Source organism: Lepidothrix coronata, unplaced genomic scaffold (assembly GCF_001604755.1).
Source record: "Lepidothrix coronata isolate B3197 unplaced genomic scaffold, Lepidothrix_coronata-1.0 Scaffold77, whole genome shotgun sequence".
Classification (NCBI taxonomy): domain Eukaryota; kingdom Metazoa; phylum Chordata; class Aves; order Passeriformes; family Pipridae; genus Lepidothrix; species Lepidothrix coronata.
Genome location: NW_016690257.1, coordinates 2,038,620 through 2,057,485, shown reverse-complemented (window position 1 = coordinate 2,057,485; position 18,866 = coordinate 2,038,620). Strand labels below are relative to the sequence as shown.

General features: G+C 50.0%; 1 protein-coding gene across 2 annotated transcripts in view; it reads right to left on the bottom strand.

Annotated features, from left to right (window-relative positions):
• Nucleotides 1-1,500: 1,500 nt before the first annotated feature.
• Nucleotides 1,501-18,866, bottom strand: part of PSTPIP2 (proline-serine-threonine phosphatase interacting protein 2) — a 23,490-nt gene continuing 6,124 nt past the window's right edge. Inside the window, exons 2-15 of one of the 2 annotated variants that reach the window (XM_017819753.1) lie at nucleotides 14,209-14,309; nucleotides 12,284-12,361; nucleotides 11,373-11,407; nucleotides 9,678-9,784; nucleotides 8,919-8,981; nucleotides 7,666-7,764; nucleotides 7,429-7,474; nucleotides 6,971-7,050; nucleotides 5,577-5,675; nucleotides 4,974-5,070; nucleotides 4,600-4,681; nucleotides 3,890-3,924; nucleotides 3,525-3,582; nucleotides 1,501-3,038 (exon numbers count right to left, since the gene is read on the bottom strand). In XM_017819753.1, the coding sequence (XP_017675242.1) occupies nucleotides 3,533-3,582; nucleotides 3,890-3,924; nucleotides 4,600-4,681; nucleotides 4,974-5,070; nucleotides 5,577-5,675; nucleotides 6,971-7,050; nucleotides 7,429-7,474; nucleotides 7,666-7,764; nucleotides 8,919-8,981; nucleotides 9,678-9,784; nucleotides 11,373-11,407; nucleotides 12,284-12,361; nucleotides 14,209-14,309 (972 nt within the window). In that variant the 3' untranslated portion in view covers nucleotides 1,501-3,038; nucleotides 3,525-3,532. The remainder of the gene's footprint in view (nucleotides 3,039-3,524; nucleotides 3,583-3,889; nucleotides 3,925-4,599; nucleotides 4,682-4,973; nucleotides 5,071-5,576; nucleotides 5,676-6,970; nucleotides 7,051-7,428; nucleotides 7,475-7,665; nucleotides 7,765-8,918; nucleotides 8,982-9,677; nucleotides 9,785-11,372; nucleotides 11,408-12,283; nucleotides 12,362-14,208; nucleotides 14,310-18,866) is intronic. The other variant, XM_017819755.1, reaches the window with a different exon arrangement.

Sequence of the window (18,866 nt, the reverse complement as noted above, 5' to 3'; positions counted from 1 at the left end):
TTAAGGATGTCAGATTTGTTTGCAATCCATGTTAATCAAAGAGTCACAGGATGGTTTGTGTTGGAAGGGACTTGAAAGCTCATCCAGTTCCAATCATCCTGCCATGGGCAGGGACACCTTCCACTTCCAAGCCCCATCCGGCCTGGCCTTGAGCACTTCCAGGGATGGGGCAGCCACAGCTTCTCTGGGCAACCTGTGCCAGGGCCTCACCATCCTCACAGGGAAGAATTCCTTCCCAATCTAGCCCTGCCCTCTAGCAGTGGGAAGCTGTTCCACCTTGTCCTATTCACTTATTCTGTCTTATAAAAGCTGTTGCCTTACTAAGGCGTTTGTTGTCTCTCGTACCCTGAGGAGAGAAGGCAGGAGCTGCACAACTGGTTACCAGGGTCTATAGGGAGGCCAGGCACTCCTGCATGGTCTGGAAGACACCAGACCCCCCTGTGAGTCATCTCACCCTCAATAAAGGGCTCCAGGGCAGGCTGGGCTCCTCCACAGGGGCCTGGGAGGAGGCCAAAGTCTTCTGCACCACTTGGAAAGCCATGAGGCAAGGGAAGGTGATGAAGGGGAGATTATGAAGAAAAAAAGCCATTTTGGCACCCATGAACATATAGACTTGTTTCCCAGTAGCTCCATGTCTGGACACTCCTCTTCAAAGCTCAGTTTTCTTGGCCTAGGTCTGTGCGAACACTTGGTGTTTTCATAGAATCCTAGTCAATGAGGTTGTAAAAGACCACCAAGATCATCAAGTCCAAGCATTCCCCCTGGACTGCCTAGGTCACCACTAACCCGAGTGGCACATCCACACAGTTTTTAAATCCATCTGGGGATGGGGACTCCACCACTGCTCTGGACAGCTGTGCCACAGCTTGACAACTCTTTCAGGGAAGAAATTTCCCCTAATATCTAACCTAAACCTCCCCTGGCACAACTTGAGGACATTTTCACTCACCCTATCATCTGTTCTCTGAGAGCAGAGCCTGACACCACCCCCCTGGCTCCTCCCTCCTGTCAGGGAGTTGCAGAGCCAGAAGGTCCCCTCTGAGCCTTATTTTGTCCAGGATGAGCCCCCCCAGCTCCCTCAGACGCTCCTGCTGCTCCAGACCCTTCCCCAGCACCCCTGTTTTGGTGTCACTTCTGTGCATTTAATGAATGTGCAAGCCACTGGGGACCTCTGCATCCAGAAAAGCCTAACAGCAACTATTGTGCTCAGTCAGCAGAAAAGACCCAATAAAGAAACCATGCCATGTATTGCAGAGCAGACACTCTTCCAGGGCAAACAGCCCTACGTTGTCAGCTGTGCATGTTTAATAGCAAGTACTTGTCCTTGTGCCAGTCTTATTTGGGGTGTTTTCTGCCACATCTGTGTTGGTATTGAGCAAGGACTGAAATAAAGGCTGAGCGAGGATGTGCTCTGAAGGTGTCCCACCCCAGCCCCAACAGAAAGTGAACAAGACAACCTTTAAAAAAAAACTCACATACCCAACACGTGAGACTCAAAATTTATTTTTTAAAATATGTATTTAAACAACTAAGACTACAGCAGGCTCCTTCGGAATAATACTTGTGTCCTTGGTCTTTCAGAAATAAAACAGGATAGCGGATTCCTTGGCACGTGCACTTTGCAGGAGGGCAGATGTCAGAGCTCACTGTCATCTTCCCCACACAAGAAAACACAGTAAAAAGCCCCAAGGACTGACGGGCTGGGACACGCGCTGAAGCCGTGCAGATTCAGCTGGAAAAATGTCATACAAATAGCAAATCCTGCTGCTCCAGGTTAGTCACCTGGCACCGGGTTTAGACAGGTAAATTGTGTGTTTATCCCCATGTCCTGTGTCCCTGTGTCCAGTGTCGTAAGGCACTGAGGAGCGGTCAAGCAGCACTGCACACAGGGACATCAGAGAGATCAGCAGCCCCGAAGCACGTGAGCTTCTGAATCAAAGTCATAATCATAAGATACATATATATATATATTTATATGGTAACAGAAAGGGCAGGAAGTTTGAGGAGATCTGGTCAGAAAAGAAGTTTCATGGCTCCAGCAGTAGCTAAGTTTGTTTCCAGTGGTGCATAGTCAGAACAAGTCCAAAGTTTAGAGATTGTCAAAAGCTAATTAAGTCATAGAATCATAGAACTTTAGAATGGTTTGGGTTGAGAAGGACCTTAGAGACCATCTAGTTCCAACCCCTTGGTGTGGGCAGGGACATTTTGCTCTAGACCTGGTTGCTCCAAACCCTGTCTAACCTGGTCCCCAGAGCCTTCCAGGGACAAGCTGTACCATGAGCCTAAAACTCACAAGCCCCTCATTGGAGAGGCATTGGGGAGATCTGAACAACGTCCTCCTGATCCTCAACAACACCGTGGGATGTGGAACCTCCCAGCAGGTTTGTGGTGGCACAGCCCCTCACTGGGTAGCCATGCTGTGAACTGCTGCACCAGGCAAGATGCAAATCAGCTTCCAGCGTCAGCACTTAAGCCTGGAGCACACCTACAGCTAAGCCAGACACGCGGTGTAACTGTTGGTGCTCCCCTAAGTGAGATCCCCGAAAGATGAGAATAAAATTAAACCTAAATTACAAGTTTAATCCCCAGTAATGAAAGACTTTAGAGACAGGCGAAAGAGTAACCTGAGATCTGAGGGGGATGCAGGTGCCCTGAACACAAGCCAGTGTGCCCAAAGCATCATGCAGCACTCCCCTCGGCGCATATGAGCTAGTTATCTGGAGAGTGGGAGGCTCCAGCCTCTCCCAATGGCTGCACTTTAGAAGAACTTCAAATCAAACACTTCTTCTGACACAAATCGCCCCTGTGTCTGGTCCTTTTCTTCCTCTGAGTTTGAAGATAGGATATCCATCCAAGGAGTTTGCTGATGAAAGGCACAGATTTTTTAGTAGGCACTTTCTGGATGTACAAATAATTATCAGTCCTCAAATATGTTTTTGAAAAGCGGAAGCACTTCAGACACTTTAGTGTCTGGGAATAACGGGAAACACCACCTGTGCCACGCTGGTCAGACCAACAGTGTCTTCTGCCTGGAAAACCTACAGGACAGGATCAACAGTGTCTAAACCACAGCTCCAGCTCAGAGAAGTGATGGCAGGGCAGGAGCATCACTTCCAGTTGGAAGTGATCCCCCTCAAATATCACCCTTTAACCAGTGGCCTTTCTTTCTCCACAGTCCCTCTTCCAGGTAGCTCCAGATTCGCAAAATGGTTTCGGTTGGAATGGACCTTAAAGCTCATCTCATTCCACCCCCTGCCATGGGGAGGGACACCTTCCACTATCCCAGGTTGCTCCAAGCCTCATCCAACCTGGCCTTGAACACTTCCAGGGATGGGGCAGCCACGGCTTCTCTGGGCAATTTGTGCCAGGGCCTCACCACCCTCACAGGGAAGAAGTTCTTCCTTATCGCTAACCGAAATCTAACCTCATTTAGTTTAAAATTCCCCTTTGTTGTGTTACTATCTGCCCAGGCTAAAAATCTCTTTCCCATAAGCCCCCTTTCTTCATCAAAAGTGAGTACTTACTGTGACTGCTAGAAATGTACCAAGCTGTAGCCATCAACTGTGGCGTAATCAGGCTCCCCTGAAACAGAGAGCACAAAAAAAAATAGGTTCCCTCATGAGAAGTGCTCATTATAAGGCTTCCCACACTGGCCATCCATGTTAAAGGGATGGGCTGCAAGGGTGAATGAGTCTCAAAGAGGTGTCCTATAGAGACAGGCTGGGAGAGCTGGGAATGTTCAGCCTGGAGAAGAGAAGGCTCCAGGGAGACCTGAGAACCCCTTCTAGGGCCTAAAGGGGCTTTAGGAGAGCTGGAGAGGGACCTGGGACAAGGGCCTGGAGTGACAGTTCCTCTGTGGGGCCAGAAAGCCCATAAAGCAATAACTCACCTGGTGCACTGGTCGGGGTGGGCAGAGGTCCCCTCCTGCACAGAAGGAAACACAGAGGTGAGGATCTGCATGGATACAGGACTCCCTTTGCCCCGGTTCTGCACTCCCCAGCTGCCCTCCCAGAGCTGGTGGGAAGGCAAGTGGTTTGGCAACCTGGGCTTTATAGAGACCTGGTGGGCTCACCACCCACAGCCTGCTTGGCAAACACAGGAATTGAAGCTGATATGGTGCAGGAGAGGAAAAAGCAGCCAAAAAGCACTAAGCTGGGGGAAAAAATCACAATCACAGGTGAGCCTCAGGGTATGCCTTTGCACATGCCTTTGCCCAGAGTGACACATCAGGAAGCCATAACTGGACAGGGCTCAACTCCCAGTGTGGCAGCCAAAGTGGCACACTCATCCTTAGCATGAGTCTTTGGCCCTCATTGTCACCTTGGCCCCTGGCAGAAACACCCTTCAGCCTGTCCTCCCGGCCCAGCTTCTGTCCCAGGGGAGTGAATTCAGCTCTGCAGTTCCTCCCTCTACCCACACATGCCTTTAACACTCCTAAGATGGACAGATCACAACAAGAACCATGCAAGGAAATATTTTCCTCTAATACTCCCAAGTCAAGCTTCCAATAGACTAAAAGGAATAAAATATGCCCTTTTGTAGGGGGGGGAGAGCATCACTTGCAATAGCAATTGCAATTGTACATGTTATGTCCCTTACCTTGATATAGGTACAGGCACTGGACTTCTCGCAGGAGTCACATTTCTCTGTGTATTGTAGTAGTTTTCATAAACAACAGGAGCTAGGAAAAGTTAACAGGCCTTTTATAGACATAAAATACTTCTTATATCAGCAGTCAGATCCTAAGTCTTTCCCCTCTCTGTGAAAATGCCTGACCAGGAAACTAAAACGAGGATGCTATCTTCAAGGACTGTTGAAACTGGCAGAGACTAGTGCTGCATAGCAGTGAACTAAAGGAGGAATGTTGCAAAATCAATGTTTTTTGCACCCCAACTGATGCTGACCTGAGCAGCAGCTCCATGAGGAGTACAGGGCAGTCAGCACTACTTTGTGAGATTGTACTGAGCTCTTACCTGGAGCCAAACTTCCAGTTTTGCGCAAATTTACAAAAAAATCAACATCCTTCTCAATGCTGCACATTTCTAAACTCTTGCGGATTTCCTCATATTTCTGCAAAAGGGAAATAAAATGCATTTCTATTACATCAGGTCAAAAAACAAGAGGGTTTTTTCCAACTGTCTATTAGACATGGGGAGAAATCCCAATATTCACCCAGTGCACAAGCTGCAGTCACAGGGGAATCACAGAATCTTAGAGTGGTTCGGGCTCAAAGGGACCTTAAAGCCCATCTTGTTCCTCCCCCTGCCATGGGCAGGGACACCTTCCACTAGACCAGGTTGCTCCAAGCCCCATCCAACCTGGCCTCAAACACTTCCAGGGATGGGGCAGCCACAGCTTCTCTGGGCAACCTGTTCCAGTGTTTCAGCACACTCAAAAAATGTGTGAATCCTAGAGGAAAGCTCATCTGCCAGAGTTTTGGCCAAACCTTCTGCCTGCCCACTCATGCTGGTGTCTGGTGGCCAATGAAGGGCCACATGTAACACAGCTCAGAGCACAGGAAAACAAACTGGGCTCTGCTTTCCACACAGAAGAACGAAGCCTTTTAGTTGAGGTACCTCATCATTCTGGACGCAGCCCAGGGAGAGCTGGTTGACGTGGAGCCAGAGGGCGTTACGGACATAGCTGATCCGATCACACTCCTGAGTCTCAAAGAACTGAAACAACACAGACAAAAACGGCCACAACATCTTTGAAATGAGAGCAAGTCTCCTTAATCCTTACTGCTTCTCGTTCCCAAGTGCCATGAAAAGACAACTGCAAGGAGCAGATGGTGTTGGTGCTCTGCAGGAAACAAGGAAACAGCGCGTCCTCCAGATTGCCCAGAAGAGAAATGATCCCTTTGTGCAACCAGATGAGTGTTAAGATGAGTGTTTGTTAAGCTCAGAAGGTCTGCAGGACCGATGTGAAGGGGGTCCCCCAGCACCTTTGGGGAGAACAAGTTCCTAAAGGCAGTACATGTCCCTAGGTACCCCATGCTCCTGTGGTCCCATCTCACTTCCCTTCCACAGGTGTCCTAGAATCACAGAATCATTTAGGTTGGAAAAGCCCCCTAAGATCATCAAGTCTAACCATTCCCCCAGCACTGCCAAGGACACCATTAACCCATGGCCCCAAGTGCCACATCTACATGTCCTTTTAACACTTCCAGGCTGCGGATATGGAGAAATAAATAAACAGTGGGGATGCATGAAATCAGAGGTGCATTGATTGGTTGGTCTTCTCCCTCTTTCCTGCCCAGCCCTTTTCCAAGCAGGTTTCAACCCAAGCCTTTGATATCTGGCATACCAGAAATCTGAATCTGGTATACCTTTTGAAATGTCCCCACCATAGAGGCTTCCAGAGACCCCAGACACCAAAAGCACACCATCACTGAGGCACCCATGCATACCACACAACAGAGACAGCAAATTCCAGTTCAAAACAGAAAAGTAAAATCGCAGCCTGATGAGAAATAAATTGGGAAGGAATCAGCACAGCTGGGAATGGGAAGGTTGTTTGCAAACCTGGGATAGAACCTCAATCTCTGCAGTCCCTGTCCATAGAAAGCCTTTTAGAGTTTCAGACAGAGTCTTCCAGGTGTTGCTGAGGCTCTAGGACATACTGGCCTTAAGTCACTGAGTATCCAGAGGCAACCACAGCTGTTCAAAGTGACAGCCATGCCAAACATGCAAGTAGGTAATGGGCAAAACATCATGACCTTGACTCTGTCAATTTTAAAAGGTGGTGGAAAAATAGAAATAATTAAAAAACAGTGGAAACCTTGAAGTAGTGGGGCCTTGAATCAAGAAGCCAAGCTTTAGGCACACACAGAGTTAGCTGCAACACATCCTGCTGCTTCACTGCCAGGGGAATACACAGAAGGGAAATCTGTGCCATCCCTGGGCCCTGCAGACAGGGGTGGACACCCAGAGGACCACACTGCCATGCAAAGGTGTTTGAGGGCATTTACCTCGCAAGCTTTGATGTGCTCCATCTGCCACTCTTCCCGGACCTTCTCCAGCATGGTCACATTCTGCTGGTAGCTCCTGTCTGCAGGAGAAATCACAGTGTCAGCTGAAGGTCGACAGGCAGGGTGGGTTGGAATGAGATGATTTTTAAGGCCCCTTCCAACCCAAATCATTCACTGATTCCATGATTAACATCAACGTAAATACCCTTCACTAGAAGGTAATATGTGAAGCCTGAAATGGCTAGGACATCAGGGACAAAGTGGAAGGACATGGCCTTGGTGGGGTCATGCAGGCTTCTCCAGGGCAGGTGCCCATCGCTGGTATCTTGGGCATGTGTTTCTGAGGAGCTGTGCCTGATCCAAGAGCTGGAGCTTGCCCACGAGCCCTGCCATGGCTTCACAACTCCCTGCCCCTGGAAACATGTCCCTTGCCCTCCCAACATGGCATTTCCACTCACCGGAGTCCTCCAGAGCTGATTTCGTCTGAGCCAGCTTCACGAACAGCTGCCAAAAATGGAGAGAGAAGGAAGGTGGAGGAGCCCCTGGGTGCATCCCCGACGGCGCTGCAGCCCCACTGGTGAGCACCACCAGCCCTCCCGTCTCACCCCAAAACCCAGAGCTGGGAGAAGAGCCATGGGGCGGGAGAGCTGACAAGAAGAGGCATCCCTTTCTCCCCCTGCCCCACCTCCCTGTACCTTCTCCTGCTGCTTCTGCGTCACCAGGTTTGCGTTGCGGTGCACGGCCTGTTCCGCCTCGTCCTTGTCCCGGCACCGCTGCTCGTACAGACGCTTGGCCTGGGAGAGACACCGGCACACAGCTCGGGTGGGAGCTCTGGGGGAGAGAACAGCCTACGAGGGCAGAGGTGGGCACAGGCTGCCAGAGGAGCAGGGGGTGGCACACAAGGTCCCAGGTGCCCTGTGGCTTAGAGGAAGCCTCACAAGACAAGCTGCATTTACGGATGGAAAGCTCATGGCAACCAAGTCCATGAGAGTACCCAGAGGAGGGCGTGGGGAAGGGTCTGGAGCACAAGTCTGGTGATGAGCAGGTGAGGGAGCTGGGGGGGCTCAGCCTGGAGAAAAGGAGCCTTAGATGGGACCTTCTGGCTCTGCAACTCCCTGACAGGAGGGGGGAGCTGGGTGGGGGTCGGGCTCTGCTCCGAGGGAACAAGGGACAGGACAAGAGGCAACAACCTCAAGTTGCATCAGACAAGGTTTAGATTTAATATCCAGAAAAATTTCTTCACAGAAAGTGTTATCAAGCCCTGGCACAGGCTGTCCCGGGCAGTGGTGCAGTCACCATCCATTAAAGTGCTCAAAAAAGGTGTGGACATGGCACCTGGGGACATGGGTTAGTGGTGGGCTTGGCAGTGCTGGTTAATGGTTGGACTCAAGGATCTTAAAGGGCTTTTATAACCTGAACAATTCTATCATTCTAAATCACATTTATCCAGCCCTGAAAGGCTACCACTGGCTGTGCCTCCTCTGTAGTAACCAGTGACAGGACTCCACAGAATGGTCTGGAGTTGTGTCACGGAAGGTTTAGGTTGGATATTAGAAACCGGTTCTTGCCCAGAGGGTGGCTGGGCACTGAACAAGCTCCCCAGGGCAGTGGGCACAGCACCAAGGCTGCCAGAGCTCAAGCAGTGTTTGGATGACACTCTCAGGCACACGGTGTGACTCTTAGGGATGGTCCTGTGCAGGGCTAAAGGCTGGACTCGATGATCCTTGTGGGTCCCTTCCAGCTCAGCATATTCTGTGTTTCTGTGATTCTGTGTCCTTGGTGTGCCCTTCAGTGTTCTGAACACACCCTGCACACCACTCACACAGACTCAGCATCCAGTGTCACAGCAGAGGAGGAAAACCCTCTCATTTAAGCCTGCCCCAGCTCTGTGCTTGTGACTGAGCGGTGTTAACCCACAAGGCAAGAAACAGCAGCAGGTTTGCTTTACCTCCATGGTCTTCTTGTACTGCACATTCCTGTTTTTGTGAATCGCCTCCATGATCAGCTCTATCTGTGAAGAAAACAGACCCAGAATCAGCACCTTGCTGACCATCAAAGCTCCACTGGGTGGCTTGGGAAAGAGTCACAGACCAGACTGAGATGGGCTTAAGGACCTTCATCCACCCAAAGCATCTTCACAAAACTCATCTTTCATGCTTCTGTCTAAGCCTTGACTTGTGTATGCAAAGGAGCTCTACCAACTAAATGTATAGCAAGGTATAGTACTGTGCCATCTCCACAGGCTCTGACAAAGCTGGGAAGCCCACTCCCCTCTGCTAGTCCAAACCAGCCCCTGGTTCTAGCGGTTTTCTAGAAAAAGGAAAATCCAGAAAAAGGAATCTCAACAAAAAGTTAAAAGGCTTGGCCATTTTATCAGACCCTATGGAGATCATACAGCGCTGTATATAAATGCTTCAAAATATTCCCAGTTGAGGCTGGTGTCCTGGGGCTGAGCCTCTGCTGTGGCTGGCCCCAAAAACCACCCAAAGGAGAGGATGTGGCAGTGAGAAGAAGGAAGCTGGAGGTTGCTGCACAGTTCACCAACATGGTTGCAACATGTAGGAAGAAACTCAGGACTTCCCAGCAGCAGCAGGCACGGGGGGCATAGACAGGGCTGGGGAACAGCAGGACACAGCTCTGGGATTAGCCCACTGCCGGGGCAGGATCAACATCCTGTGGGAAGGCACGTCTTCCCACAGCGCCTGACCTTTTTCCGATGCAGTTTTTGCTTTTCCCTGAAGTCCTCCATCTTTTTCGCTTCCTCACGAAGGGTTTGCGCCAGCTGGATGTGACCTTGTCCCACATTGTCTATCTCTGCAAAGAAAAAATAACTTAGATAGATAGATAGATATAGATATATATAGATACATATTCCTAAAGAGACTGTGTTTCTTAATTCAACTGACATCAAACTGGCCCCACGTCACACATCCCCTTTCAGAAACATGAAAAAGCAGCAGGTTGTTTGAAGCAGGCTCGGAGCAGTGCTCACCTACGTAAGGACTGGTCCTCCTGGGACCTGCCCCCGAGTCTGAGGAAATTCCAGTTGAGAGAAGTTACTCAAACAAGCACAGTCACATCTCCCCCTCATGCGGGTGAATTCGGGCGCGTTTTAACACATCGCACCCCGGCACAGCTGAGTGAGGGATGCACTACCCCAGGCCAGCAGGCAGCAACTTGGGGCACAGAAAAACTAAGGCTAAAAAAATCTCAGGCTCCTCTTGCTGAAGGTGAGCAGCCACACCACGAAATGCCACCCCAGCCAGGTCACCGAGGCAGCGGAGCCAAATGGCAGCTCGTGATTCAACATTCCAAAGCTGTTCCAAACCCACAGCTTGGAATAGTCAGCAGTGGTGAGGGCAGAGCCATGTCAGGGATGTCCAGCTGACAAAGCTGGCAGGCACAGGGTAGCAGAGTGCTCACCTTTAAGGTGCTGTCTGCCTTTAAGGTGCTGTCTGCCCAGTACCCCGGCGAGCTGTGATACAGGGACTGTGTATGGTGGCCAAAGCATCATCTTTTACATGTTCCAATTAGAACCACTGAACCATTTAGTCTGAAAAAGCCCTCTTAAGATCATCAAGTCCAAGCATTCCCTCAGCCCTCCCAAGCCCACCACTAACCCATGTCAACAAGTGCCACATCCACAGGGCTTTTAAACCCTTCCAGGGATGGGGACTCCACCACTGCCCTGGACAGCCTGTGCCTGGGATAGACAACCCTTACAGTGAAAAATTTCCCTAATATCCAACCTAAACTTCACCTGCCACAGCTTGAGGCCATTTCCTGTTATCCTGTCCCTTGTTCCATGGCAGCAGAGCCCAACACCCCACCTGGCTCCACCCTCGTGTCAGGGAGTTACAGAGCCAGAAGGTCCCCCCTGAGCCTCCTTTTCTCCAGGATGAGCCCCCCCAGCTCCCTCAGACGCTCCTGCTGCTCCAGACCCTTCCCCAGCTCTGTTCCCTTCCCTGCACACGCTCCAGCCCCTCAATGTCTCTCTTGTCTGAGGGTCCAGAACTGCCCCCAGGATTCAAAGTGTGAATTACTGTGTGTGTGTGTGTGTGTGTGTGTGTGTGTGTGAAGAGGACAAGCCTATCCAATAAACCCCAAGAGACCTTCCCATGCACAGCTTTGATACACAACACAATCACAACCTCTGAGCTGCAGCCAGACCTGAAAGTCCAAGAGATCCTCAAAAGGATGCCCTATGGGTCTCCTCTCCCACCTGTGCCCTGGAGCACTTTGTCCCAGACCCCATGCACTGGGACGAGCCAGGCCAGGAGTACAGCCTATGCCGGACCCCATCACCACAACTTTAGAGGTTTCCCTGCCATTTTCTTCCTAAGAAGTTGCCTTCAGGCTTTGGCACAACCAAGTGTCCTGACAAGCATGAAGAATTACTTACGTTGCTTGAAAACATCCAGGGATCTCTTCAGTGTGCTGAAAAACACAGGAGGAGCATTAAAAAGAGTGGGAAAGCATGGCCAGGCACAAGTATCAGCAGAGCACCTCTCCCAAAACAGTCTCTCACTTGACACCAGTCAAAGCAACTCAAGGCAGGTTTATTTACCCTCTTTATACCTCTGGCTTTTTCTCTCTCAGGTATAGCACAGCTCGCTTGCTTTGAGATCTCCCTTACATCTTTCTGAACACTGGATGCTATCAAAATTCTAAGTTTCATGATGAGTGTATCAGGCAACCTTCCTGTAGCATAATTTTGGGCACGCAAACACCTTCTACATGGTGCATTGGCATGTGGTTGGAAACTTAGAGAACTTTTCTCCCTGTTAATCTCAGAAACATTTTATGTGACACAAAACTGTAAAAACAATGATCAGAGAATGTCAGACTGGGTATGTATAAAGTATAGAAACAAAGCAGGGAGCAGAAGGTGCCGAGGGTCACTGGGGAAATGGAGACCCACTCATGGAGCCACAGTGGTCACAACATTGTGAAGATTTGCGTGGTTTGACTCAACCTGTACTTCCCCCTGGCTACAAAACCAGTCAAGAGTGAACTCTTGGGTCTCGTGATCCTTGGCTTTCTGCTGAACCACCAGTCCACACCTCACCTGAGCATCTACAATGCTTTGGTTAGTCTATGGCTGGTGGGAACTTGGTGGAGTCTGGCTCAAAGCAAAGCAGAACCCAGCTGGGGCACTGTTCATTCATGAGAATGGTTTCAGCTCATCTTCTGGACGTCCCAATCACGTTTCAAAACACTGTTTTGTCTCTCACAGTCTCCTTCCTTCTCTTCCTCCTTCTTTGATCCATGGACACTCATAAAAGCAGAACACACACAGCATTGTGAACTTACTTCAGCTCCGTCTGCCCACAGGGCTTCTTCTTCGACAAGTTGATGAGCTCTTTGCCATATTTTTCTTCTATAATTGCCCTGTTGAGAAAAGAGAGGAATGAGAGAAAGTTCCTAATTCAGAAACTAAGACTTGATAGCAGTGGAGGTCAAGACCTGCTCTGAACTCCTGACCTGTGCCAACCAGGTTTTCCAGTGGAAACACTTGGCTTTGCTGTGTCTGTGGTCCCGATATGCTGCTCTGACCATCTCCCCTGGGCTGATGGGTTCAAGGATCACCTCCACAGGTGATAGAGGACTAAGCTGCCTGTGCCTGGCTGGAAGATGCAGCCAGGTGACTCACCTAGGTAGGTTTTTCCCCCTCAGTTTCCTATGGAACAGGGCTTTTGAGATCCCTCGGTCTGTCCACACTTTTGACTCTGACCTAGCTGATTTATACCAAATGTGACAGGAAGGGAGCAGGCACCTCACAGGCAGTTTGGCCACCAGGCATGCACCCCAAAGCTCAGCTCGGGCATTTCAGCTCTTCAGGGCTTTTTTGAATGAGGCAATAAGTACTCTCTGGACCTGCCTCTGATCCTTACGGAGAACGCCTGAAGAAAAGGCCAAATCTTGTGAGGTAACAGAAATAACACCTTTGAGAGATCCTTTTGTCCTCTCCTCTTGAAAGAATGAGAGGGGGAAAAGAGAGTCTACGTGTTGCAGTACAAGAACAACCAGCTTTCTGCGGCTGCTTTGAAGTCAGCACAGACAACCAGGGCTGGACTTGCTTGCTCAAATGTAGGCATCTCAACCTAGGCAACCCTAACTGTCTGCAGTCAGTGTAAAGAAACAAGTCCTGCTAAAGACTGCATTAGAAGGTCTACTGGATAAAATAAATAGCTTCCTAAAATGCCTGTATCTCCTAACACAGATGCAAACACCTGTGTTGTCGACTCCTCGAGTCTGGCAGTGAAGGTTCACCCAGGTTAACTCTTTAGAAACTCCCAAAGCTTGTAGGGAAACGGGGAAAAGATAAATATCATAAATTGATTTTTTTTCCCCCTCTGTCTAACAACATTCACATTAACTTCTTTTGGGACAAAGCATCCAACAGGCACGTCCTCCATGGCTGGAACTGTGTTAACAGCCCTGCTGTACACGGAGAACTGAGCCATGTTCAGAGAGAGGTGCCAGTAGCAAGTCCAGGTCCAGCCTCTAATCTCCTTCTGGAAAGACACATTGGTGGCAACCTACACCTACTTCAAGAACAAAGAGGACACAGGGTGTGGAGGAGGCTTTTGGCACTCTCTTGTTGTCACAAATGAGGGGGACACAATTCTCAGGGTCCAGTTCCTCAGCTGGAAAGCCCAAATTTTCCTGGAACATGAGATTACAGCCTAAAGAGATGTAGGTGCATTAGACACTTTTAAGTGCAGGTTCCCCTCCTCTTCACCTCCGTTATGTTTGCTCCAGGCTGCTCTGCACCAAGTCATCCAGTCACAGGTTGTTTTTTTCCAGTTCTCATTACCAAAATTACATTAATTCAAGGTTGTTCTACAATGCTCTTCATATTTAGCCATTGCTAACCAGGTGAACCATAAAGCCAGACCCTCTCAGTTGTTTTTGTAGCCACAGAACCTCTGCTTAGGTCATATTCTCTGACTAATAAAGGCAACACCTAATGCTACTTCTTTTTAGCATTAAATCTATGGGTTGTTCTTAATGTACAAAGACAAATTCAAGACAAGGTCCTGCCTCTCCTACGCCAAAGTTCTCACCTGATCTTCAGCAAGGTGAACAGCAAGATGAGCTTCATGGCAGAGCATTTTAACATAATGGACAGTTAAAGACAACAGAAATCAAACTGGGAGAACCAGGAGTAGGAGTAGTGCCACAGCTTCACTTCCCAGGCTCAACCCAACCCATGATCAGAGGCAGCTCCCTACCTTTCCTTCAGAAAGTCTTCAAACTCCTTGCAGTTCTTCCTGCCATCGTTCAGGTGTTGGATGATGCTGTCATAGCCAACGGTGCTTGTCAGATCCGTGCTCTAAAAACACAGGAGTCACATCCTCATCAGTGCAGTCCATGGACACTGCCACCTCCAGAGGCATTTGCACAGGCAACAGCTCAGGGAGAGCAAGTGTGCAAGTGCCTCTTTATGAAATAAGATCTTTCTTTTCAAGGGGTGGGAGAGACTCCTGGATGAGAACAATGTATGGGACAAGATTTTCAGAAAAAAGAAGATCTCAATCCAGCAACAACATATGTTCCCATCCATGCTCTCAAGTGCCACATCTACACGTCTTTTAAATCCCTCCATGGGAGGTTTCCAAAAGAGCTGTTTCCAGGCAGGAGGAGCTCCTGATTGAAGGAGCTGGGCAGGGTTGTATCCTGTGAAACCAGCCTTAACAGCACCTTCTGGACGAGTTTGGTACAGAGAGAATCAAAAGGACCAGCATGACTGGGGGTGTTCACCGGGAGAAGAGAAGGCTCCAGGGGGACCTTAGACCCCCTTCCAGTGCCTAAAAGGGCTCCAAGAGAGCTGGAGAGGGACTTTGGACAAGGGATTAGAGGGACAGGACAAGGGGGACAAGGCTTCCCACTGCCAAAGGGCAGGGTTAGATGGGTTATTGGGGAGGAATTGTTGGCTGTGAGGGCAGTGAGGCCCTGGCACAGGTTGCCCAGAGAAGCTGTGGCTGCCCCATCCCTGGAAGTGTCCAAGGCCAGGTTGGACGAGACCTGGATCAACCTCGTCTAGTGAAGGGTGACCCTGCCCATGGCAGAGAGGTGGAACTGGATGAGCTTTAAGGACCTTCCAACCCAAACCATGCTGGGATTCTGTGACTGCCCGTGGGATGTCCCAGAGGCAAGGCTGGCTGCTGCAACGGAAGAGGAAGTGCAACACAGGGAGCACAGAGCCATGGGCACAGAAGATTTAAAAGCATAACAGACTAAGCCCAAGACAGGTATGGAGGGTGGGGGTTGCACCCAACCCTGCCAAAACAAAGTGGGGCAGAGGGACAAGGATCTCTACTCCTGCCCTCCCACGGCTGTCCTGGTCCTTCCTGCTGGGCAGAGCTCTGAGCCCGTGTGCTATTTACAGGACAGCAGCCCATGGAAACTACAAACAGATGATTTCAAGGTGACAAAGCAGCAGCTGATGTTTCCCAAGCCCACAGGATGTGCTCCCCCCTTCCTGATCTGCTGCCTGCATTTGCACCACCCTCTCAACAGACTTGATGAGGAGCAGGATTTTGAGTGCTTCTTGTAATGTTTTGGGGTTTGTTTGCACTTGCAGGCAAAAGAGGGGCTGAAATGCTCTAGTGGGGATGTGAAAACATGAAATGGCTGAGTCACAGCTGAAAGACAATTTGCTGAGCTTGACGATTCCATCTTCTGCCCCGCTCTACATGGAAAACCCCTGAAGACACATACCCTATGAAATATTGACATTGGAGAAACACAGAATTATAGAATTGTGTAAGTTGCAAAAGCCCTCGAAGACCATTGAGTCCAACCATTTTCCCAGTACTGCCAAGGCCACTACTAACCCATGTCCCCAAGTGCCACATCCACAGGGCTTTTAAATCCCTCCAGGGATGTGGACTCCACCATTTCCCTGGGCAGCTGTGCCAGGGATGGACAACCCTTACAGTGAAAAAATTTCCCCTAATATCCAACCTAAACAATGTCCTCTGGCACAGCTTGAGGTCGTTTCTTCTCATCCTGTCTCTTGTTCCCTGGGAGCAGAGCCCGATCCCCCTCTGACTCCCTCCCTCCTGTCAGGGAGTTGCAGAGCCAGAAGGTCCCCCAGCTCCCTCAGACGCTCCTGCTGCTCCAGACCCTTCCCCAGCTCCGTTCCCTTCCCTGCACATGTTCCAGCCCCTCAATGTCTCTCTTGTCTGAGGGCCCAGAACTGCCCCAGCACTGGAGGTGCCTCAGCAGTGCCAGCACAGGGAGGGCACTGCCCTGGCCCTGCTGCCACACCACAGCTGGGTTAGGTCCAGCCACCGCCACCAACACCCACAGGGCCTTTCCCAGTTTTCCAGCCCCTCTGCCCCAGCCTGGAGCTGCAGGGATCTGTTGGGACACAGTGGCAGGACCTGGCACTTGGTCTTGTAGAAACTCACACCGTTGGCCTCAGCCCACTAATCCAGATCCCTCTCCAGAGACTTCCTGCCCTCTATCACTCTGTCCCAACCTTCTCAAATGGAAGGGTTTGGGGCACTACACTGTTCACGGACCATCTCTAGGAAGATCTGTATTTATGCTGAGCTCTCAGTCTGTGTCCCTTGCCTTACGTGCTTAGACAAACACACCAGAAGCTGGATGACTATTTTAGCAGACGGAAACACGGTGCAACCATAGCTGGCTGTGCTGTCCTTGCTCAGAGTCCACGTAGCCGCAAAATCGCTCAGGGTCCTGCAGAGGTTGCTGAGACAAAAATAAATGCTTGTGCTGGTGTCTGCAGGGAGCAGGGTGAGGAGGTGCTGCACAAGGCTGCAGGTCCTCCCCACCCCAAAACCAGGTAGGTGCAACAGGAGAGACAAAAACTCATCACGAGGAGGAAAAGGACTCGCTGCAAATTCACCCACCTGAGACCATCACCCTGCAAAAAGCAGGATTACTTTTTGATTAATAATTTTCCCTTCGAAGTTTCCTTCCCCTACACCAGTGGACCTCTCCTGCTCATCCCAAAGACTCCAAAAGCATTGGACTATCCCGCCTTCATGAAATTATCTCTCCCCACAAACCCCACCTTGTTCCTTTGAAAGGACGACCTGAGGGTTTCATAACGCTGCTGATTAGTTCCACCAAGCCAGTCCCCGTTTAGAGAAGGACAACAAGGGGAAAGGGGAAGTGAAACAGCCCAGCCAGCATCACACCATGAGTCAGCAGCCAGGGAATAAATCCAGGAGCCTGGGGTTGCAGTCCCCCCAGCCATGGGTTGCTTTAGCAGCATCACTAAATACACTGCAGAGAGCAGAGCATTGTCTCAGTAAAAGCAAAATGACCAAAATTTCAGTCTCCAAGCTGCAAGCTGTCAGCCCACAGATCAGAACTGAGGTGGTTTTTAGCGTTATTGTCATTTCTTGGTTTTGCTACACAGTTTTACAGGACAAAATTGCTCTGATGAGACCCAAAGCTTTGCTCTTGGGTTAACTGAAATACGTGGAAGAGCGGGCTTCTGGAGAACTAGACGTGTACTAAGAAAGTGGAAAAAACTGCGAGAAAAGACCTCCTATAGTGAAAGAAGAAGAGCAGGTTGCAAAAACAAGTGAAAAGAAAGCCTCGTGCTTGCTCAACGTGTGGCAATCACTACAGGCCAGGCAAGGGCAAACAAACACGAGCTTTTGGGTATTTTTGTTTTTGCACAGCTCTCTCACAGACACGCAGGAAGCACAGGTTGTGGGAGGGAGCAACACGGGAGTGGGGACATTCAGGGCAATGCATGTTCAGCTTCAGGCATGTCTGGACTTCGGTCCCTGGGTGAGCAGGAGCTGCAGCAGGGTGCAGAGAGCAAAACTCGTTATTTAAGGAAGTTTACCATCCTGTGCTGACACCCAAGAGCATGAGCAAACTCGAGTGCAGAGAGCAAAGTGGCCCCATGCCTTCCCAAATCATGGGCATCATGCCGTCAGCTCCAGCAGGGACCAGGCTCCAGTGCAGGAACACACACAGCATCCATCAAAGAAACCAGAACTGGTGTGGTTTAAAGCTCAGTCAGTCCCCAGGTGAGGCTGGAAGCACAGCCCTGCTACCCTGACAGAAAAAAGGGTGGGCTGCAGCTTATCATAGAGTCACAGAATCCCAGAATGGTTTGGGTTTCAATGGACCTTAAAACCACCCATCTAGTTCCAATTCCCTCCCATGGGCAGGGACACCTTCTACTATCCCAGGTTGCTCCAAGCCTCGTCCAACCTGGCCTTGAACACTTTCAGGGATGGGGCAGCCACAGCTTCTCTGGGCAACCTGTGCCAGGGCCTCCCCACCCTTACAGTAAAGAACTAACAAAAGTTCACTGTCCCAACAAAGAAATTCGGTGGTCACCACTCACAACCAGTCACATTCCAAAGCTGGAAGATCCAATACCAAAACTGACCTAGCTTTTGAGGGTTTGGTTATTGTTAGGCTTTGTCCCATCAGTTGAGGCATCCCTCCTCTGGAGCTCTGCCAAAGTCTTGCTTTCTCATTGAGCTGTCCTAACCACTACAGAATTGCCCCTCACCAGAGCAAAGTGCATTTTTAGCAGTATTTAGGGTTTCTGCAGGTAAAGTGTGATGGTGAGTTTAATTTGGGGGGAAAGAAAAAAGACATTTTGTTGGACCACCAGATAAGAAGCTGAGCCAGCACCACCATTAAGGAACAGCATCTGCCACCTGCCCAGGATCATGCAGAGATGGTCCTCTTGATCTCACCTTGTTTGACAGGTCAAGAACCTACTCAAGATGAATGTTGTGCCTCACCATGCTCTTTGTAGCACTAGGACAAGGGATGATGATTTTAAACTCAAAGAGGGGAGATTCAGATTTGATAGAAGGAAGAAACTGTTGAAATTCTTTATGAGGAGGGTGGGGAGGCCCTGGCACAGGCTGCCCAGAGA